This window comes from Ranitomeya variabilis, chromosome 1 (assembly GCF_051348905.1).
Source record: "Ranitomeya variabilis isolate aRanVar5 chromosome 1, aRanVar5.hap1, whole genome shotgun sequence".
In the NCBI taxonomy this organism is placed as follows: Eukaryota; Metazoa; Chordata; class Amphibia; order Anura; family Dendrobatidae; genus Ranitomeya; species Ranitomeya variabilis.
In genome coordinates, this window is record NC_135232.1 from 169,966,773 (window position 1) to 169,989,777 (window position 23,005).

Genomic DNA, 23,005 nt, shown 5'->3' on the forward strand with positions numbered 1-23,005 from the left:
GATCCCGGCCTAAAAGTGTTACACTTGATCATGTCTCATCATATATCACAATCTAAAGGGTTGTGCTCCATGGGTGCAGTATCACCTGCAGGCACTACTGAAATAAAGAAATTCCAGTGACCAATCCGGTTTAACGTCCTTATTTATTTCTAGGCTTATGTCTGAAGAGAAATATGTAACAGACCACTCATTTGTTCCAATACAGACCCATCCAAATAAAAACAAGTATTCACATGAAGCAGCTGTACAATTATATTTATTGTAAAAAAATTTAGAAATCATTACTACAGACTCATTTACTTAAATAATGCACCTGTAGTAAAATGCAGCGCATAGCACACATTCTGTGGTCAATACTTGGCAATATTGTGCGATGAAGCTGGAAAGGATGAATTTTTCATAAAAATATTACTATGTGAGACATGCAAAATGCTTGAATGGTTTTCCTGTACAACAGATACCGTATTTTTGGCAGACCCGGTATTTAGTACAATTAAACAGATAATTCATGAACCGTACACAGATATGTTACTTAGAGATTGCCAGGCTCTGAGATAAATGGTCATCGTTTAATAAAATACTTGCTGGCAAAGGTCTTTTATATTACACAGGTTTATATTACACAGGTTTTCTGACCTTTAATAAAACAAGATGGGATGCTCCAAATTGCTGAAATTAACAAATGGCACTATACAGTACCGTGCAAAAAACAAAATGCTGCAAAGAAAGAATGCTTTCAAAGTGTTAATAGTTTCTCTATGAAAGGGGTTGTCTGATAAAAACCAATAAGCCTGCAGTCCCTCTGTGTGATTGCAAACTTCGGAATCCCCCCAGCCCATTAACTGTGCGCTGCAGAGATTAGCTGGGTTCAGACCCGAGACCGGAGGATATGCTGAGTTATACATACTCCCGACCAGAGCTGGTCTAGTGGGAGGGGTCTTGCTGCATACACTTGTCCTCTAGTCGGACATGCCTACTGACCGGCTGTGTCACTAGACCGGGCCCATCCTTGGCTCAATACAAGGGTCCAACTTGCCGGGAATATGTATAATTCATACACACAAAGGGTCTGAAGCCGGCGAATCCCCGCGCACACCGTGCTTGGCGGGGATTCATAAGTCTGCTTCAGGCATCAATTCTTCTAGGCACACTTGCACACTGTTGTTGATGAATTCAGCAAGGAGGATGCTCCAAACATCTTGGAGAACTAGCCGCAGATCTTCTGTGTTTGTAGGCTTGTGCAAATACAAATGTAACTTCAAGAACTGATGATGTTTTAAAGACAAAGGGCCACATATTCGTACGATATAGATTTTGCTTTTGATCATTCACTTTGCATTTTGTTAAATGATAAAAATAAACTATTAACATAATTTTTATTCATACTTTGCAGCATTTTTCCCACACCCGCCTAAACCGTTTGCACAGTGTTCTCCTCCCCACTGCACCATTACTGGCTTCATTCCCTTACCTTCACGATATGAACTCACTTGACCTGGGAGCACAGGTGATTTCCTGTACCAAGCCATACTATTGGAGCATATCATGAAGCCAGTATACTACATTTTGTTATATTAAGTAATCATTTTAACAAACACTGCATAAATCATTAGTACAAGAAAATATAAGAAACATTGCAATATATTTTAATAAGAGAAATATTCTTCTTTCTCCACTTATAAGCCACTTCTTCCCCCACGCTCCCGCAATCTATCAATCTAAAAACTGCCAAAATCATCCTCGATCAAAATAAGACAAAGTGCCAGCTCACTGAGGTATCAGATTACAGGTGCTTATTGAAGTCTATGGAGAGGAAAGGAGAAATGGAGGGAAAGAAAGGCACACACCGACCCATCAATTGCTTTCTAGTAAGTGTTTTATGTCACACCAGAACTGGATTCCTAACTACACTGTTCAGTACTATTAAATAATCTCCTCCATGCTGCTGCTTCTGTGCTAGATAGCGACAAGAGAGCAGGAATCCCTCATGTCTGTGTGGTGGGAATGAGAGCGACCATAGCAGCTAGTCTACGTACACCCACTAGCTGAGAGACAACTGATAATGAGATGGAGTCTGCGTAAGGGAAAACTACAGGTCATATAATGGCCATGAATAGTGTTATTCCTCAAGTACACAACCCGGCAGCATATTCTGAAGTCACCTGAAATGGCAGAAGAAATTTGGAGCCTCCTGCTTAAATTTTATTTGGGTTGGAGGTCCAAGACGGCAGAAAGTAACCTCCGAGGGGTGAAAAAAATAAATAAATCACAAATTAACCATATCTTCCATATTTAGTTATACATTTAAACATTCACAAGACAACAAAAAATCTGACATCTTTGATATTTTTGCATTTCTCAGAAGTCTGTCACAACTTTTTTCCTGATCGGGAAACCTTGAGGTCGCTCGCAGATCGTGGTAATGCTGGGATTTTATTGCAACTCAAAGGCAACTATGTCAATGTGAAGAACAACCCAATTAAACTTTTGGCGCAGCCACTTAATAAAAACTGTGCAGACATCTACTTAATAGATCTAAAACGATGTTTAAAATAAGTTAGATCAGATCCACTTGATTTATTTTCTGGTGTGCCAGCGGGGATTTGGCCATGGTTTATAGCCTGCATAACAAGAATTCACATAATTCACCTTCTATGCAGATTTGATAGAATAAGATCTCTTTGTATTAGTACTTATGGGTTTTGTGTTGTAGGCACCAAATAAAGCTTTTACATGATCATAGGAGTAAATGTCTAAAGCTGCGGCATGATAAAGGGAGCTCTTTTAAATAATCCTATCTTATAAAATCTATTTTTTATTGAGGTACAGGAGGAGTGGTTGAAGCCTGTTGTACAATGCAGTGCTACTAACTGATGACCACTTTGATCGAATGACTCCAGTACACAAAAGCACACTTGGTTAATACATGGCTTAGAAGTGGGGATAGGGATCTCCAGCCTAAGTGATGTTGGTGGCCATCAGTCAAGTACTGAGGTGCAGATGATTGGAATTCTTTTCACAGTTCTTGGCTTTCCAGGAGTCATGGAGATGCTTGAGATGTTTGTATGTTGTCAGGCTTACATTCAGTGCTGGGTGGACTTCATTAATACCAGACTCCCCCATCAAAGAAAGGCCACAGATCCCAAAGTATGCGTGCAAGGCGTCTAGAGTTAAAAACATAATGTACAGATATATTACATACTTTGGTATTTTGTTCTTAGTAAGTTGTAAGTTTTAAATATACAGTACTGAGCTAGATTCCAAGTGCGGAGTAATTACAAAAAAAGTGCAATCCCACAATTGTTTTTTGTTTGGCTTTTTTTGCTAGGTTCACTAAATGCTAAAACTGACCTGCCATTTTGATTCTCCAGGTCATTACGAGTTCATAGACACTAAACATGTCTAGGTTCTAAAAAAAATGTTCAAACTTTGCTTTAAAAAAAGCATTTTACAATACTGGCAGCGTCTCCATTTTTCGTGATCTGGGGTTGGGTGAGGGCTTATTTTTTGCATGCCGAGCTGGCGTTTTTAATGATACCACTTTTGTGCAGATACGTTCTTTTGATCGCCCGTTATTACATTTTAATGCAATGTTGCAGCGATCAAAAATTGTAATTCTGGTGTTTTGACTCTTTTCCTCGCTACGCCATTTAGAGATCAGGTTAATCCTTTTTTTTTATTGATAGATCGGGGGATTCTGAAAGTGGTGATACCAAATATGTGTAGGTTTGATTTTTGTTTTATTTTGAATGGGGCAAAAGGGAGGTGATTTAAAAAAATTTTTTTTATTTTTTTTTACTTTTGCCATGCTACAATAGTCTCTACAGGCGATGTTCAGATCGCCTCTATGTAGTTGAATTGCTGAGTTGCTATAAGCACTGACCACTGGGTGGCGTTTATAGCAATCCGCCACTGACAACCATAGAGGTCTCAAGGAGACCTCTGGTTGTCATGCCAATGAACCGATGACCCCTGATCATGTGACGGGGGTAGTCACTGATGTGCGTATTTCCAGCCCGATGGCCGGAAGCGCGATTTAAATGCATTTGACAGCGGCATTTAACTAGTTAATTGCCCCAGGTGGATCGCGATTCCACCCGCGGCTATTGCGGGCACATGTCAGCTGTTCAAAACAGTTAACATGTCCCCGGAAAGATGTAGGCTCACCGCCGGAGCCTACATCAAACCGGGGGATACTGACATCGGCGAATTAATACGTCCGATGTCGGGAACCTTTCAGCAGGATTGTGCACAGTAACAGACAGTGTCAGGTCGGCGCAGTTATCCTGAATAAAATGACACCTTGGTTGATGAAGTTCGTCTTGTGATTGCAAAAGGTGGCTACTTTGAAGAACCTAGAATGTAAGACATATTTTCAGTTGTTTCACACTTTTTTGTTAAGTATATAATTCCACATGTGTTAATTCATAGGTTTGATGCCTTCAGTGTGAATGTACAATTTTCCCAGTAATGAAAATTCAGAAAAATCTTTAAATGAGAAGGTGTGTCCAAACTTTTGGTCTGTACTGTACATAGATACACACACACACACACACACACGTGACTTAAATACTGGAGACCGTGCAATGCATGGAGCAACTTAGTAAAGGCCCATAGGGAGGTAAGGCAAGTAGGGTAAGGGAGGACATGGTTCACAGTGACCTGCTTTTATGGATATTGGTAACAATGCAGATCCTATAGAGGGTAGCCGAAAGGGAAGCCTATTTCATGGCAGTGAAGATCATGTAGTGTGAGCCATGGGTGTGCTCAGTGGGGTACAAGGGGGCACTCATATGCATGGGGGTACTGCCATTCTTTTGTCCATACTGACACCTGCAAACACTTGTAAATTTTGATACCTAATCATATTTTGCTCTTTCTGGTGTCTCTTGTTCTCTTGTACATATAGGTCTAAGCAGTCTGCATTATGAATACCTAATCAGAGCACCGCATGAAGACCCCCACAGGCCGCCCCGGAGCACGGGCATGTCATTACCTCAAAACTGAAAATAAAGGTTACACAACAACCACAAGACGGATTTCATCAACCAAGGTATTATTTTAATCAGCATAATGGTGCCGACCTGACACTGTGTAGGTTACTGTGCACAATACTGCTGACAGGTTCCCTTTAAATTCCACTCAGGCTATGACACATTAGTGCAGAATTGCACAGATATTTAAATGCATAAAATTATAGAATAATAATAAAAAATACCTGGATGGCTATCTGGCCACTTTGCAAAACCACCAACTAAACGGTCTTGGGTAGATAAAATAAAATTTCTGTTTTTCTCAAAATTTGTATACTTGAAGATGTCTAACAACTGCAATAATAAAAAAAATGAGATTTAATAAGATTAGTAAATGAAGAATGGCAATACAAAACAATCTGTGACATACATAAGTGTATTGCGTACAATCCAAGAGAAATGAGCAGACATGAGCTGTAGAAGGCAATGAAGCTACTCCTATTACTAGCAAGAAAGTTACAAAAAGTTATCAAATTTAGTTATAGTTGAAATCTTACCGTTAGAGTTGCTCCCACCCAAAAGGAATAACAGGTGTCAACTGGCTTGTTGGGTCGCCCATGGAAGCCATTCTGTTGCCTCATGATGCACCATCTTCTTATTCTGTTGAGTTCTTTCTCAGAGAAAACATCTTCAAGTTTTCCCATGAGACACAGAGAAGCAATACCACAAAATGTGGAGCCACCTGTTATAAGATAACACAAGTGTAAATAACAACTGAAAAAGTGACGTAAAAAGCATGACTGAACACATTTTACCTTCCTGATATATCAAAAAAATGTAAAATTAGACAAGTTCCAGATTATACACAAAGCATGATTTTTGATTTAATGATATTCACATCTGTTGCTTTTGGAGCACAGTATGTGAAATCTCTCCTCACAGCCCAACAGGGTGTTTAATAATCCTTCAACTACAGCCAGTGTAAACTCACCAACGTCTGCGATTGCTAGTCTGCTGCCGAGCAGTGATTGAAAGCATCTGTGAGGGAGGGGTAAAAAGCACTCTCCCATTGGAGACTATGAAGAAACATCCAGTAAAATTATAAGCTGAGATCTCACATACTGCTCTCCAAAATCGACAAATCTGAATATCTCCACAATAGAGTGACACAGCGCAAAACAGAAAAGACAGGCAGACTAGAGAATGCAGGGACTTTTAGAAGGTTTTCAACGTGATTATTTTAGGCAAGCGACATGGTGTCGCTCTAAGGTGTGTCCTCTAAGGTGGGGTGGGGGAGAGGCATTATTCAATTCACATATAAAACTCATCAACATCACTAAGTGGGTTCCACTTGTGCCTATTGTACCTAGGGTGCCAACCTCCGCATTTAGGCCGGGATAAAACTGGGGTCTGACATTATTATCTTGAATATTGATTTTTTCTACATTATTAGACAAATGGTGGGTCTGTTCTATATTGACACAAACCAACTTGGCAGCTTATTAGGGCCCTGGTAGGGGGTTTGATGTGGTAGGTAGTGACCGGTTCCCTTTCACTCCTTGATAGATTCACCTCATAGGTCATCTTATTTCAAGGATATGCAACTTTGAATGTCTATATTTGCTGGTAAGTGGTAATGGTTGTTATTTTTTTTGTTGGTCTGGGGTTTTGTGTCTTTTAATTATTCTAATAAAATTGGATTTTAGGGGAATAGGTTTTGTAAGCATTAGATTAAAATTCCTCTGTTTTTTATCTATTAATATAAGCTGGTATACAGTAATATCAACACAAACAAAATGAGCAGATGGGAGGTGGACTTGCTTCTATAAAGAAAGAGTTTCTAGCCTAAGTGATCCAGAGAACCACATTTACAACATGTTGGTGTTGATCCCCATGGTTGAAAATCAATTTGTGGCCAAGTGGCAGGGGCCATACAAGTTGGTCGAAAAGAAGAGTGTCTTTTGGCGGCGAAAATGGCACCAGCGGTGCCTGTGCAGTAGCATCTATTGGATTGGCGCCATTTTGAGAAAGATTAAATTTTTTTTTAATCAATGTACAGTATATGACAAAATAAAACAATTTAATGCACATTATACAGGTGATCATGCTACAGCGCAGGTGCTTGCCTGCTGAGGGTGTTTTGTTTTCAATACATATAATAATCAGTATGTAAACTAGGGAGCAGGTCAGTGAGGGATCAGTGACCTGTCAGAAGCCATACTGATGAATACCCAATCAGAGCACCACATGAAGACCCTCACAGGCCGCCCCGGAGTACAGGCATATCATTACCTCAAAACTGAAAATAAAGATTAAACAAGACGGATTTCATCAACCAATGTGTCATATTAATCAGTATAACGGCGCCGACCTGACACTGTCTGTAGGTTACTGTGCACGATCCTGCTGACAGGTTCCCTTTAAGTGTGAGGGACATGCCGCTACAAGTTAAATTTAGATCCCAGACACATTACTACTGAGTATGTAAAAACAAAATAAAGTTGATAATAAACCTTCTAATATGTCTTACTACTCATTTTACATTTAAACCCTTCACGACATGCACCGTACATGTACGGCGCATGTCGTGTCTCTCCCTCAGCGCCGAAGACCACATCTTTCCCGGCACATGTCAGCTGTTCCTGGGTGGAATTATATAATTTGCATATCATTAACATGTTTATCAATCCTGTCATTTCCAGAATTACGATACATGTATTTTCCTTCCTGGTGTTGCAATTAACTATCAAATTCCCAAATTTAATTTTTTACTAGAAGTCCAAAGACCGAAGGCAATGGACCAATCACAACATGACGAGGAATAAAATATCACACGTCCAAAAGGTGATTTTTTTCCCCTACATTCTACTGGTAAAGTAACATATATACAGACTTTGAATCATATCTTTTGAGCATCGTTCAGACTTCTAGCTTGAGGTGCAATTTTTCAAATACTGTTCAACTACTATTAGCTATCTTCAGCTACTATGCAGAAGTATGTGTCTCCATAGTTACAGACTACAAACTCCTGTAGTCGTCATATTTGTAGTTTTGTATTACTTGATGTCCTAAATAAACCACAACATAGGAATACTGTGTAAAAACAACTCGTTTATTCAGGTTTATAAATTAGAGATGCACACAGCACACATGTAACAAGCTGTGTTACTTGAAGCCACGTATACAAATCTGACATTGCCCAAACAAGAATGACAGAATCTTGCATTACAGTTTCTTCCCCTCGGGCTTAAGCACACGGTAACGAGTACTGTACTGTGAGGTGCAGCAGTGTGTCACCTGGATCAGATTGCAGATATCTATTTTTTCATTTATTATTTCCTTTGTGCAGAGATTTAATGCTTTTATTGAGAGAATCAAAATTGAGAAGGTGCTATGCACATGACATGAATGTAGACCACACCCGTCGGCAGGACCATATGTCCCCCTAATCTGTTTTGTGGGGTACCAAATCTCCCCTGATGACAGTTGCCAGGGAACAGAAGGATTGGACAGGCTGGACTTCAACCTGCCCAACTGTTTTGCACGTGTATAAGAGGTCAGAAGTAAGAAGGTTTATGGCCAGCCTTAGCACAAGATACTCTTTATTTATCAGATGTAAACGGTGAGGAGGCTGCAGCACATTAACATAAAAATTGGATTGCAATCTCAAACAGAGAATAAAATAGTGTGACCACGGAAAGCCATGTTCCCCTGCTCAGCCAGGTCAGCTGTCAGCTTCACTAGAACCAGTTTCCTCAATGCTTTCGACTTATGTCATGTTCACATCATCAATATTAGCACCAAACATTTCCAGCTCAAAAGGAAACCAATGGCAGAAATCCACAAGGGAAAGTCGGATTTATGCTATAGATTGGTATATGGGCTTCTCCAAAGTTTAAAAGGGCCAATTTACAGCTTTACAGGCAAAGTTTTAGTTCCTTGTGGACCATTTCCAGTGCTTGTAATAAAAGGTATAAAATACCCCTGTCTCATACCGGAACGGGTCACAAAATTGACCATGTATGAACATTGTCTTTACAACTGGCCTGACTGATTACTTGGATCGCTGGCTCAAGCCAGAATTGCCAAAGAACGGAGAGCAGCGACCTCTGCAAATCTCAGAAAAATCTATTGTCATAGCACCATAGGGAAAATGTGCATCACATCATGGATACTAATTAGTGATGAGCGAATATACTCGTTACTCGAGATTTCCAGAGCACGCTCAGGTGTCCTCCGAATATATTTTAGTGCTTGGAGATTTAGGTTTTTTTGCCACAGCTGAATGATTTACATCTCGTAGCCAGCTTGATTACATGTGGGGGCTCCCTAGCAACCAGGCAACCCCCACATGTACTCAGCCTGGCTAGTAGCTGTAAATCATTCAGCTTCGGCGATGAAAACTAAATCTCCGAGCACTAAAAAAAATACTCGGAGGACACCTGAGCGCGCTAGGGAAATCTCGAGTAACGAGTATATTCGCTCATCACTAATACTAATTAGACCGTATAGGTCCACATTTCAATTAGGCTGATTTCAGATGACATTATGGGCACATTTGTGCACCCACAATACGGACACCTGCCCTGGTCCGATTGTGGATATAACAACCTGAACTGATGGCTTCAGAGATCCCTATGAGCCTGACATTTTGTTACCCATGATGGCGCTATAACTTGTTTCTGTGATACAGGCGCCAAAAATGTGCCAGCAATACACTCATCTGAACCTGGCCTTACTTAACCCTAATCTTATACCATCACTATTAGTGCATTTAATAGGATTTAAACAGGTCTAAATTGTATGATCACTTTTTTTTATCATGCTTCTAAATCTATCTGTGGGGAAAAAAAAAAATGTTGAATGCGCATAGACTCAGTTCAGGCTCCCAGCCAAGACTATGTCACTCAGAATTTTATATATATATATATATATATATATATATATATATATATATATATATATATATATATATATATATATATATATATATATATATATATACATATATTCATATATATATATATATATTCATATATTTATATATATATATATATATATATATACATATATTTATATATACATATATTTATATATATATATATATATATATATATATATATATATATATATATATATATATATATACACATACAGGTCCTTCTCAAAAAATTAGCATATAGTGTAAAATTTCATTATTTACCATAATGTAATGATTACAATTAAACTTTCATATATTATAGATTCATTATCCACCAACCGAAATTTGTCAGGTCTTTTATTGTTTTAATACTGATGATTTTGGCATACAACTCCTGATAACCCAAAAAACCTGTCTCCATAAATTAGCATATCAAGAAAAGGTTCTCTAAACGACCTATTACCCTAATCTTCTGAATCAACTAACTCTAAACACATGCAAAAGGTACCTGAGGCTTTTAAAAACTCCCTGCCTGGTTCATTACTCAAAACCCCCATCATGGGTAAGACTAGCGACCTGACAGATGTCAAGAAGGCCATCATTGACACCCTCAAGCAAGAGGGTAAGACCCAGAAAGAAATTTCTCAACAAATAGGCTGTTCCCAGAGTGCTGTATCAAGGCACCTCAATGGTAAGTCTGTTGGAAGGAAACAATGTGGCAGAAAACGCTGTACAACGAGAAGAGGTGACCGGACCCTGAGGAAGATTGTGGAGAAGGACCGATTCCAGACCTTGGGGAACCTGAGGAAGCAGTGGACTGAGTCTGGTGTGGAAACATCCAGAGCCACCGTGCACAGGCGTGTGCAGGAAATGGGCTACAGGTGCCGCATTCCCCAGGTAAAGCCACATTTGAACCATAAACAGCGGCAGAAGCGCCTGACCTGGGCTACAGAGAAGCAGCACTGGACTGTTGCTAAGTGGTCCCAAGTACTTTTTTCTGATGAAAGCAAATTTTGCATGTCATTCGGAAATCAAGGTGCCAGAGTCTGGAGGAAGACTGGGGAGAAGGAAATGCCAAAATGCCTGAAGTCCAGTGTCAAGTACCCACAGTCAGTGATGGTGTGGGGTGCCATGTCAGCTGCTGGTGTTGGTCCACTGTGTTTCATCAAGGGCAGGGTCAATGCAGCTAGCTATCAGGAGATTTTGGAGCACTTCATGCTTCCATCGGCTGAAATGCTTTATGGAGATGAAGATTTCATTTTTCAGCACGACCTGGCACCTGCTCACAGTGCCAAAACCACTGGTAAATGGTTTACGGACCATGGATTTACTGTGCTCAATTGGCCTGCCAACTCTCCTGACCTGAACCCCATAGAGAATCTGTGGGATATTGTGAAGAGAAAGTTGAGAGACGCAAGACCCAACACTCTGGATGAGCTTAAGGCCGCTATTGAAGCATCCTGGGCCTCCATAACATCTCAGCAGTGTCACAGGCTGATTGCCTCCATGCCACGCCGCATTGAAGCAGTCATTTCTGCCAAAGGATTCCCGACCAAGTATTGAGTGCGTAACTGAACATTATTATTTGATGGTTTTTTTTGTTTGTTATTAAAAAACACTTATTTGATTGGACGGGTGAAATATGCTAATTTATTGAGACAGGTTTTTTGGGTTATCAGGAGTTGTATGCCAAAATCATCAGTATTAAAACAATAAAAGACCTGACAAATTTCAGTTGGTGGATAATGAATCTATAATATATGAAAGTTTAATTGTAATCATTACATTATGGTAAATAATGAAATTTAACACTATATGCTAATTTTTTGAGAAGGACCTGTATATATATATATATATATATATATATATATATATATATATATATATATATATATATATATATATATATATATATATATATATATATATATATATATATATATATATATATATATATACATATACATATACACACACACCGTATATACTCGAGTATAAGCCGAGATTTTCAGCCCACGTTTTTAGGCTGAAAGTGCCCCTCTTGACTTATACTCGATTCATACCCAGTGGTTGGCAGGGGAGGGGGAGCGGAGCTGTGTAATCATACTCACCTGCTCCTGGTGTGGTCCCTGGTTCCCCGGCAGTTTCTTCCTGTAGTGAGTGGTCACAAGGTACCGCTCATTACAGTAATGAATATGGACCCGACTCCACTCCCATAGGGGTGGAGCCACATATTCATTACTGTAATGAGCAGTACCATGTGACCGCTCACTACAGGACGAAGCTGCCGGTGCCGGGGAACAGACGTGCACAGACCGTGCCAGGAGCAGGTGAGTATAACGCAGTGCGCGATATTCACCTGCTCCATGTTCCACCGTCAGCGCCGCTGCGTCTTCCCCGTCCTCTGCACTGACGCTCAGGTCAGAGGGCGCGATGACGCGATTAATGTGCGCCGCCTTCTGCCTGAACTTCAGTGCATGCAGAGGACAGGGAAGACACAGCGGCGGTGGAACGGGAAAGGTGAGTATAGCAAGTGCCGGGGGCCTGAGAGGCGAGTATGTGATTTTTTATTTTTTTTATTGCAGCAACAGCATATGGGGCAAATATCTGTATGGAGCATCTTATGGGGCCATGTGCAGCACTATATGGGGCAAATATCTGTATGGGGCCATGTGCAGCATTATATGAAGCAAATATCTGCATGGAGCTATGTGCAGCATTATATGGGGCACATATCTCTATGGAGCATCTTATGGGGCCATGTGCAGCATTATATGGGGCAAATATCTGTATGGAGCATCTTATGGGGCTATGTGCAGCATTATATGGGGCCAATATCTGTATGGGGCTATGTGCAGCATTATATGAAGCAAATATCTGCATGGAGCTATGTGCAGCATTATATGGGGCACATATCTCTATGGAGCATCTTATGGGGCCATGTGCAGCATTATATGGGGCAAATATCTGTATGGAGCATCTTATGGGGCTATGTGCAGCATTATATGGGGCCAATATCTGTATGGGGCTATGTGCAGCATTATATGGGGCAAATATCTCTATGGAGCATCTTATGGGGCCATGTGCAGCATTATATGGGGCTATGTGCAGCATTATATGGGGCAAATATCTCTATGGAGCATCTTATGGGGCCATGTGCAGCATTATATGGGGCAAATCTCTGTATGGAGCATCTTATGGGCCCATAATCCACATTTGTGGAGCATTATACAGGGCAAATGTGTCTATGGAGCATCTTATGGGGTCATAATCAACATTCTTCAGAGTCACAGGGTCTCATCAGCGCATGTAAACACAACAGAAATGCTTCGCAGGGAGACCAGGCAAGGATGATGACAGTTGTAGTTAGCACCCGGGAATAGCGCTAACTCTACTTTTTCTTAGCCGCCAAAGCATTTAATTCTGGTATGTGTAATGATTTTTAGGGTTGATGTCAGCGGCCATCAATCCCTGGTGTAAGTAATGGAGAGGTGTCTATCAGACACCCCCCACTACTAGCCCAGACCTGGCGAGATACAGCGACTCTGAAGAGTGGTGACGGTAGTAACAATACCGCTCTTCACAGTTGCCGAGCTCAGCACAAGACCCGGAATATCTGACGTTACTGATGTCACCGCTCTTTAGAGTCACCGGGTCTCGTGCTGCGCAGCAGAACCAAAAGTGGCTGTAGTCAAAGTTTATGGAGCATTAGAATGAGGTTCCATAGCCTTTGGTCGTCTCATTCCTTCATTATCTACGAGATCCAGTTATGTAGGTAAAGTAGTGGCTTTTCTTGGTACTGCAACTAAAAGCCATAAATAGGACTGAGCTGTAATGCTGGATACAGCTGTAATTATATGTTATATAGTCGCGTTACACTCCCCTCACTTCTTGTAACCTACAAGTGTACAAAGATATTATACAGTCACCATGTGACAAGTGGGCCTGTGTAACTTCAAATGCCAGGGCTGAATTTTAGTCCCAGTCCGACCCTGGGTTCAGGTCTGGAGATTGGGCTGCCCATGACAGGGTTTTGATGTGGTGGTCTCTTAATCTTTGCCAGAGAGAGAGATATACGGTGTGTATATATATGTATATATACACACTCACCGGCCACTTTATTAGGTACACCATGCTAGTAACGGGTTGGACCCCCTTTTGCCTTCAGAACTGCCTCAATTCTTCGTGGCATAGATTCAACGAGGTGCTGGAAGCATTCCTCAGAGATTTTGGTCCATATTGACATGATGGCATCACACAGTTGCCGCAGATTTGTCGGCTGCACATCCCAAAGATGCTCCATACAAGGCAGGATGGATCCATGATTTCATGTTGTTTACGCCAAATTCTGACCCTACCATCCGAATGTCGCAGCAGAAATCGAGACTCATCAAACCAAGCAACGTTTTTCCAATCTTCTACTGTCCAATTTCGATGAGCTTGTACAAATTGTAGCCTCAGTTTCCTGTTCTTAGCTGAAAGGAGTGGTACCCGGTGTGGTCTTCTGCTGCTGTAGCCCATCTGCCTCAAAGTTCGACGCACTGTGCGTTCAGAGATGCTCTTAGGCCTACCTTGGTTGTAACGGGTGGCAATTTGAGTCACTGTTGCCTTTCTATCAGCTCGAACCAGTCTGCCCATTCTCCTCTGACCTCTGGCATCAACAAGGCATTTCCGCCCACAGAACTGCCGCTCACTGGATTTTTTTTCTTTTTCGGACCATTCTCTGTAAACCCTAGAGATGGTTGTGCGTGAAAATCCCAGTAGATCAGCAGTTTCTGAAATACTCAGACCAGCCCTTCTGGCACCAACAACCATGCCACGTTCAAAGGCACTCAAATCACCTTTCTTCCCCATACTGATGCTCGGTTTGAACTGCAGGAGATTGTCTTGACCATGTCTACATGCCTAAATGCACTGAGTTGCCGCCATGTGATTGGCTGATTAGAAATTAAGTGTTAACAAGAAGTTGGACAGGTGTACCTAATAAAGTGGCCGGTGAGTATATATATATATATATATATATATATATATATATATATATATACAGATATATACTAGATGGTAGCCCGATTCTAACGCATCGGGTATTCTAGAATATGTATGTAGTTTATTTATGAAGATTTTAGAATAATACATTGAATACACAGGATTCGGCCGGCCGGGTGCGACCAATTAGCGAAGCGTGGATCAAATCCCGCGCCAATTCGCGGCCGGACTGCACCTGTCGCTGATTGTTCGCGGCCCGCCACATAGTATATAGCACAGCCACGTAGTACAAAACAGCCCACGTAGTAAATAGCACAGCCACGTAGTACATAGCACAGCCCACGAAGTATATAGCACAGCCCACGGAGTGTATAACAGCCCACATAGCATATAACACAGCCACGTAGCATATAACACAGCTCACGTAGTGTATAACACAGCCCACGTAGTATATAACACAGCCCACGTAGTATATAACACAGCCCACGTAGTATATTGCACAGCCCACGTAGCATATTGCACAGCCAGTAGTATATTTTTAACATTAGATCTTTTTACTATTGATGCTGCATAGGCAAAGTTGGTCACACAGGGTTAATAGCAGCATTGACGGACTGCGTTACACCGCGGCATAACGCGGTCCGTTAACACTGCCATTAACCCTGTGTGTGCGCTGACTGGAGGGGAGTATGGAGCGGGCACTGACAGCTGGGGAGTAGGGAGGGACTAATTCTCGGCCGGACTGTGCCCGTCGCTGATTGGTCGCGGCCGCGACCAATCAGCGACGCGGGATTTCCGGGACAGACAGACAGAAAGACAGACGGAAGTGACCCATAGACAATTATATAGTAGACACACACACACACACACACACACACACACACACCAATTACTCCTTACCGTGAGCTTCTAATCCAGCTCCCTGTCCCAAGGCATTTTCATATGACTGCATCGAAAAAAAAAAAATCACAAGTTATTGATGTACAAGACTTGTTCACTTACACTTTTCACCGTCAGTCACCAGTAACACTCAACACAGATGCAGTCATCATCCTTATCACAGAAAACTGACGTTTGACTTCTATTTAATGTGTATGGGGGCCTTAGAGAGAAGGATGTGTGCGCTGGTGGCACGTTATCAATACAGTAGGTGAAGGCATTAATTCTACAGAAATGTTGGTGATAACCACAGTCACCGTTGTCATCTATGGTGCTTCCTGCGAGGCAACGGCTCAAATATTTTCAAGTCCCGGATAAATATTACAATGTACCGTATACCAATATTCATGAGCATGTCTGTAGGCCGTTGGCTGCACACATTTTTCCTAGTGTCGTCTTTTGCATATTCACAATATGTTTAAAACACTCTTAGACCCAGTTCACATCACATTTATCAGTCTACCCTCGGGTAGAAGTTTTCAGTATACAATTATCATATATGTAACAAGTTAGACAAAAGTCTACCATTTTATGCTTCCATCTACATGACTGACATTTGGAAAATGTCTGGGTTTGCATACACTTCCCCATTTACAATTTCAATACACGTCAACTAGAGATAAATGGATTGAGTTCTGCAACCCTGGTGGATATGGACACGAGCTGGATTCCCTGGCGCAGTGTTTGTTTTGACAGCCTGGCATGAAGCCATCTGTGCGGCCAAGCCTGGCATCCTTGAAGGTAAGGAAATTTGTACAGCTACTGTCAACGGCCAGAGAGCACGGACCTACATCATGGACCTGGGTTATGCGATGCCATCTGCTCAGTTCTAAAGTCAGCCCACTACCCTAATAATGCAGTACAATTGGATTGGTTATTGGAGAGCATTTACATTACTTTTTCTTCTACAAAAATATTAAAACAGAAAAAAAGATAAAAATGTATAAGTTTAATATATGAAAATACGTAAGCTACTTACCGGTAGCGGTGTTTTTCAGGAGCCCATGACAGCACCACGAGAGAGGGGATCTGCCCTTCAGGGACAGGAAACCTACAGACATAAAAAGGGCGGCACCTCTCTCCCTCGTCAGTTGGTTTACAGAGCATGAGAGGACCTCCTAGGTTAGTAGCATATAAACAATTTTAAAACATGGTACAATTCACCCAGTGAATAAACTAAGGACTTAATGGAAAGAAGGTGTTGACCCACACAAGAAGAGAGGGTAGGGAATATAAGGGTGCTGTCATGGGCTCCTGAAAAACACTGCTACCGGTAAGTAGCTTACGTATTTATTCAGTCGCCATGACAGCACCACGAGAGACTTTCAGAGAAGTAAAAGAGACTAGGGAGGGACATCTGCTTCAAGCACCCTTCTCCCAAACGTGAGATCGGAGGAGCTACCCAAATCTAGTCTACAGTGCTTAAGAAAAGTAGATGGAGAAGACCACGTGGCCGCCTTACAAATGTCTTCAATCGACACCTCTGATCTCTCTGCCCAGGAAGTAGCCATGGCTCGAGTGGAGTGAGCTTTTATATCTTCCGGGATCTGCACACCACCTGCTGAATAAGCCAAAGAAATTGCCTCCCTGATCCATCTAGCTAATGTGTTTTTGGACACTCTAAGTCCCTTTCTAACTCCCTGGAAGGATACAAATAGGGAATTCTCTTTCTTCCAAGTGTTAGTGACCTAAATATATTTAAGAAGACATCTTCTTACATCTAGCGAATGGAATTTTCGCTCTTTATCATTAGTGGGGTTAGAACAGAACGAAGGTAGAACCACTTCCTGTAATCTGTGAAATTTTGAAGCTACTTTCGGAAGGTAAAGAGGATCAGGTTTCAAGATAACCATCTTCTCTAAACTGCATATATGGAGGCTGTCTAGATAGGGCTGGTAGATCGCTAACCCTTCTCGCGGATGTGAGCGCGACTAAAAGGGCCATTTTAAAAGATAGGATCTTAATCGGGACAGTGTCAATAGGTTCAAATGGCGCTTCCATTAGAGCTGCCAGTACAAAATTTAGGTCCCATGGAACCAATTTCTGCTTAATAACTGGCCTGGACCTAGTTGCAGCCTTGAAGAACCTAGATATCCAGTGATTGCTGGCTAACTTACTATTGTACCGCGCCCCCAGAGCCGACACTTGAACTCTGAGAGTGCTTGTGGCTAAACCCATCTCTAAACCCCTCTGTAAAAATTCCAAAATTTTATTAAATCAGAATTTTTGGCCAATATGTGCCCCTGAGACCTCTAAAAATTTCTTCCAAATTCTGACATAAATGTTTGTCGTAGACATCTTTCTACTCTTTAATAAAGAGTATTTACTAGCTCTCGAGAAAAACCCTTCGCTCTTAGTAATGACCTCTCAAATTCCACGCCGCTAGATGTAAATTGGCGACTCGTGGATGTAGAATTGGGCCCTGGGAGAGGAGATCTGGTATCTCTGGAAGAATCCAAGGCTGGGAAATGGACATCTTCCTCAGCCATTGAAACCATGACGTTCTGGGCCAGAACGGGGCTACCATGATTACCCGGGCCCTGTCCTCCCGTATCTTCCTCAGAACTATCGGGATTAAGTTTAGAGGGGGAAAGGCATAAGCGAGATTGAAATGCCATGAAATTAAGAGAGTGTCCATTGCATATGGGTTTTCCCTGGGGTTTAAGAAGCAGAATCGATGTAGCTTTCTGTTTTCTTTGCTTGCAAAAAGGTCTATATCTGGGCACCCCCATAATTGTACAATCTGATTGAAGATGGTCTGATTCAATGTCCAATCTCCCTGTCCGAGTTTGTTGCGGCTTAGATAGTCGGCCATGACATTGAGCTTTCCTTTTATGTGAAGAGCCGTAAGAGAAAGATGTTTTTCGGCCATCTGAAAAATACGATCCGCAACATCCATTAACGAACCTGACCAAGTACCTCCTTGATGGTTAATATAGGCTACGGTCACCTGGTTGTCTGAAAAAAAATCTGGACATGTCTACCCTGTAGGGGTATAAGAAAATTTTTTAAAGCGCGTTCTACCGCTAATAATTCTTTTAAGTTGGACGATGAATTTTGCTCAGATTGAGACCATAGTCCCTGGACCCAACTATCCTTCATGTGTGCTCCCCATCCCCTGGGACTAGCATCTGTAGTCACTATTCGGGACACATCGTTTGTCCAGGGAACACCTTTACGTAAATTTGGTATATGTGTCCACCAATGTAAAGATTGTATAGAATCAATGGATAGTGAAAAAATACCATCAAGGTGACCCGACAAGTGACGGGTGTTACGTAAAACGTCCCACTGTAGTGTTCTGGTGTGATATTGAGCCCAGAGGACCGCTGGAATACACGATGTGAGCGATCCTAACAGTTACATTGCCTTACTTATAGAGACAGATGGTTTTTTAGTTACTAGTTGTTGGATCCTATCCACTTTTGCATCTGGAAGGTGGCATTCCTGCCTACTAGAATCTATGAGAAGACCCAAAAACTCCTGTACTTTAGAGGGTTGTAAACGGGATTTTTTAAATGTAATGATCCAACCCAATTCCTGCAACATTGAAGTCACCTTTCCTAACTGGTCAGTGCAGTGTGATTCCGAATGTCCCACGATTAATAAGTCATCTAAATAGGAAACTATTAAGATGTCCTGTTCGTGAAGGTGCGCCATGACTTCTACCATTCTTTTAGTGAATACACGGGGTGCAAATGAGACACCAAAGGGAAGTGCTCGGTATTGGAAGTGCTCTATTGTGCCATTAATTGAAACTGCCACTCTAAGGAATTGTTGGTGGTCTGCGTGTATAGGGACGTGGTAATAGGCGTCTTTCAAATCTAAGACAACCATGAAGCAATTGTTAAACATAAGCTTTATTGCCGTCTTTACAGACTCCATCTTAAAGGAAGGAACCAGGAGAAATTTATTTAGGCCTTTTAAATTAATGATGGCACGGAAGGACCCATCAGGTTTTTTTTAATCAGGAAGAGGGGGGAATAAAACCCCTTACCTCTCTGTATTGTTGGTACATTAACCAGCACTCCTTTTTGCTGAAGTTCCTGGACTTCCGATTCCAGTGCTAATTGTTCTGCAGAGGAAGAACGGACAGGTGTTAGACAAAATTTATCTTGAGGAAACCTTTGGAACTCGAACCTTAGACCAGTTGCAATAATACTGAGGACCCATGGGCTATTGGAAATCTTCAACCAGGTCGGGTAGAAGGCTGAAAGTCTTCCCCCTACCTGGTCCAGCAGTCATTGAGGCTTTTTATAGTCCCGAGAGGTGTTAAACATATATCCTCTACCTCTTTTTCTGTTACTGTCATATCTGGATCTTTCTCTGCTTGATCTTTTGCGGTTGAACCATCTTTTATTGTATTCCCGTCTGTATGAGGGTCTTCCTAGAAAGGGAAATCGTTTTTTTATTATCGCCTGCTTTTTCTAACAGCTCATCCAGTACTGGTCCAAACAAGTGCGCCCCCTCACAGGGAATGCCACACAATTTTGATCTGGCTTGTAAATCTCCTGGCCAACATTTTATACATTAAGCCCTGAGGGCCGCATTGGACAGGGCTGAAGATCTGGCTGCCAATTTCACCGAATCTGCCGAAGCGTCTGAAAGAAAAGCTGCTGCTTCTTGAATTATAGGAAGGGAGGCTAAGATCTAATTTCTAGGAACTTTGATTTTAAGTTGATCTTCCAGGCGGTCAAGCCACACCATTAGCGACCGTGCTGTACAAGTAGCCGCAATTGCTGGTCTCAGAGATCCAGCTGCCGTTTCCCAAGTACCCTTAAGAAAAATGTCAGCCTGTCTGTCACAGTGTTCCCCAAGTTCGGTCCTCAAGAGCAACCAACAGGTCATGTTTTCAGGATTTCCTTAGTATTGCCCAGGTGAGAATTCTATCATCTAGACAGGCAACAATTCCATCACCTGGGCAATACTAAGGAAATCCTGAAAACATGACCTGTTGGTGGCTCTTGAGGACTGGAGTTGGGGAAGACTGGTCTAACGGGTCTTTTAGATTGCCTAGATCCTCAAACGGTAGCAAGGTCTTTTTACAGGCTTTGGCTACTGCCGCGTTTAGCTTCGGGGCTTTATCCCATGAGGATGAAGCTTCTTCCTCGAATGGATACATCCTTTTAAATGCCAGTGGAAGTGATCCCTTTTTTTCCAGTTTCTTCCACTCCCTTGTAATTAAAGCTTTTATTTTATTAATCACCGGAAAAGATCTAAGGGATTTTTTTATCTAACCCCTTAAACATTATGTCCTGCATGGAGCACTCCAACTGGGGCTGTTCAATCCCCATTGTATTATTCACTGCTTTAACCAGACGATTAATTCTATCTAGTGGTAAGCAGGAGTGTCCCGACTCAGCGTCCATGGATGAAGAGGAAGATTGAGAGGAATCTGAGCTTAGCTCGCCCGGAATTTGAACTAAAGTCCGACATTGGGGATCTAATTTTTTTCCCCTTTTTAGAATCTGACTTTTGGGATTTAATAGAACTTCTGATTTCCCGTCTAACCATATCTCTTAAGGTAGATGTAAGGTCAGGGGCCTCTTCCTCTATTAAACGTTGTATGCAAGGCTTGCACAACCTTTTCTCATAATTATCCGGGAGCGGTTCCCGACATTCGCCACACTCCCTGTGTTTGGCCTTGGTGGAACATTTTCTCCCCTAGTAAGGAGAGAGGGAACATAAAGACCCTTCCGGTCACGACTGTGGCGCCTCCTCAGACACCCGGACACGCCGGCCGCTGTCCGGACCGAAGAGCTCACCTCCGCAGGACACGACCGGACCCGGAAAGGCCCGCCAGACACGGCCCCAGGAGCAGGTACCACATACTTACCGGGTACCTGGAGCGAAGGGTCATTAGAAAGCAAGCCTTTCTGAAGGCTGCTTCCCTCTGCTGACACCTACACAAGACAGTCCCGCTGCTGTGTGGTGCTTCCTGCGTCCTGGACAGTCCGAGGTAGGGGCCCTCCCGCTACCTGCGTCGGACCACCAGGACTGGGTAGTCTTCTTTCTTCAACCTTCTTCACAAGGTCTGCCTAAAGAGGTTCGCCTGTCAGGGACAGGAAACCAACTGACGAGGGAGAGAGGTGCCGCCGTTTTTATGTCTGTAGGTTTCCTGTCCCTGAAGGGCGGATACCCTCTCTCGTGGGGCTGTCATGGTGACTGAATAAAAGTAAATTATTCTATTCTCCAAAATATAACAACAAATACTATGCTTATGTAGAAGAGGTCAAACATAGCTAAAACTAGATAGTTCTTCAATCCCAGTCATCAAGGCCGGCCAACATATGTTTTCCAGATTTCCTTAGTATTGATGATAATTCCATCATACATCTGTGCGATACCAAGGGAATTCTGAAAACATTACCTGAAGGCCCACTGTGTAAAGTCCTCCATACACATTAGGTTAATGTTGGCTCAACCGGTCAATATCGATGGGTTCAGCCAACAGTCTAATGCAGAGGTCTTAAACTGCATTCCTAAAGGGCAGCAAACAGGTCATGTTTTCAGGATTTCCTTGTACTGCACAGGTGATAATTTAATCACCTACACACATAATTAAGGAAATCTTGAAAACACGCATAGTTTGCGGCCCTCGAGGAATGCAGTTTGAGACCCCTGGTCTAATGTGTATGGGGTCAGGAAAGATGTCAATCGTACATATCCGATTTCAGACTACTGATCACATTGTTCTACCTGAGATAAGTCGCCAGCCGACATATCAGTTTTCTGATAGAGAAAACAGCAGCGCTCATGAAAGGGAAATAAAGCGGAGACGGCTGTCGGCCGAACAATTGACCATTATTGTGTATGGCTAGCCTCGGACTACATTTGGACATGCATAGATCTCTGGCAGAGATATCACAGACAAAAATGAGATCTAGGATTATAAAAGTTCAATTTTTTATTTAGATTACATTAAAAAAATTACAATAAAATAAAAATGTGAACTTTTCTAATCCTAGATTTCTTCTTCGTCTGTGATATTGCTGTCACAGACTTATGAATTTCCATGAGTTATTGAGGTGCCATGTATAATTTTGGGGATTTTGTGATAGACTACATTTGGCCCAGTAAAGGGAAAGGATACGTAGAAGAATACGTCTGGACGCTACCGCTGTGTATTAAACTTAACCGAAAAAATGGACTAGAGTACAAGTTGGTATGCATGTTAACAGGACCT

The 23,005-nt window shown here is 42.0% G+C and overlaps 1 protein-coding gene across 1 annotated transcript in view; it reads right to left on the reverse strand.

Annotated features, from left to right (window-relative positions):
* Positions 1–240: 240 nt before the first annotated feature.
* PGGT1B (protein geranylgeranyltransferase type I subunit beta) overlaps positions 241–23,005 on the reverse strand; it is a 45,335-nt gene continuing 22,570 nt past the window's right edge. The window contains exons 6-9 of the mRNA XM_077290556.1: positions 15,781–15,826; positions 5,531–5,715; positions 5,219–5,327; positions 241–3,164 (exon numbers count right to left, since the gene is read on the reverse strand). Of these exons, the coding sequence (XP_077146671.1) occupies positions 2,983–3,164; positions 5,219–5,327; positions 5,531–5,715; positions 15,781–15,826 (522 nt within the window). The 3' untranslated portion in view covers positions 241–2,982. The remainder of the gene's footprint in view (positions 3,165–5,218; positions 5,328–5,530; positions 5,716–15,780; positions 15,827–23,005) is intronic.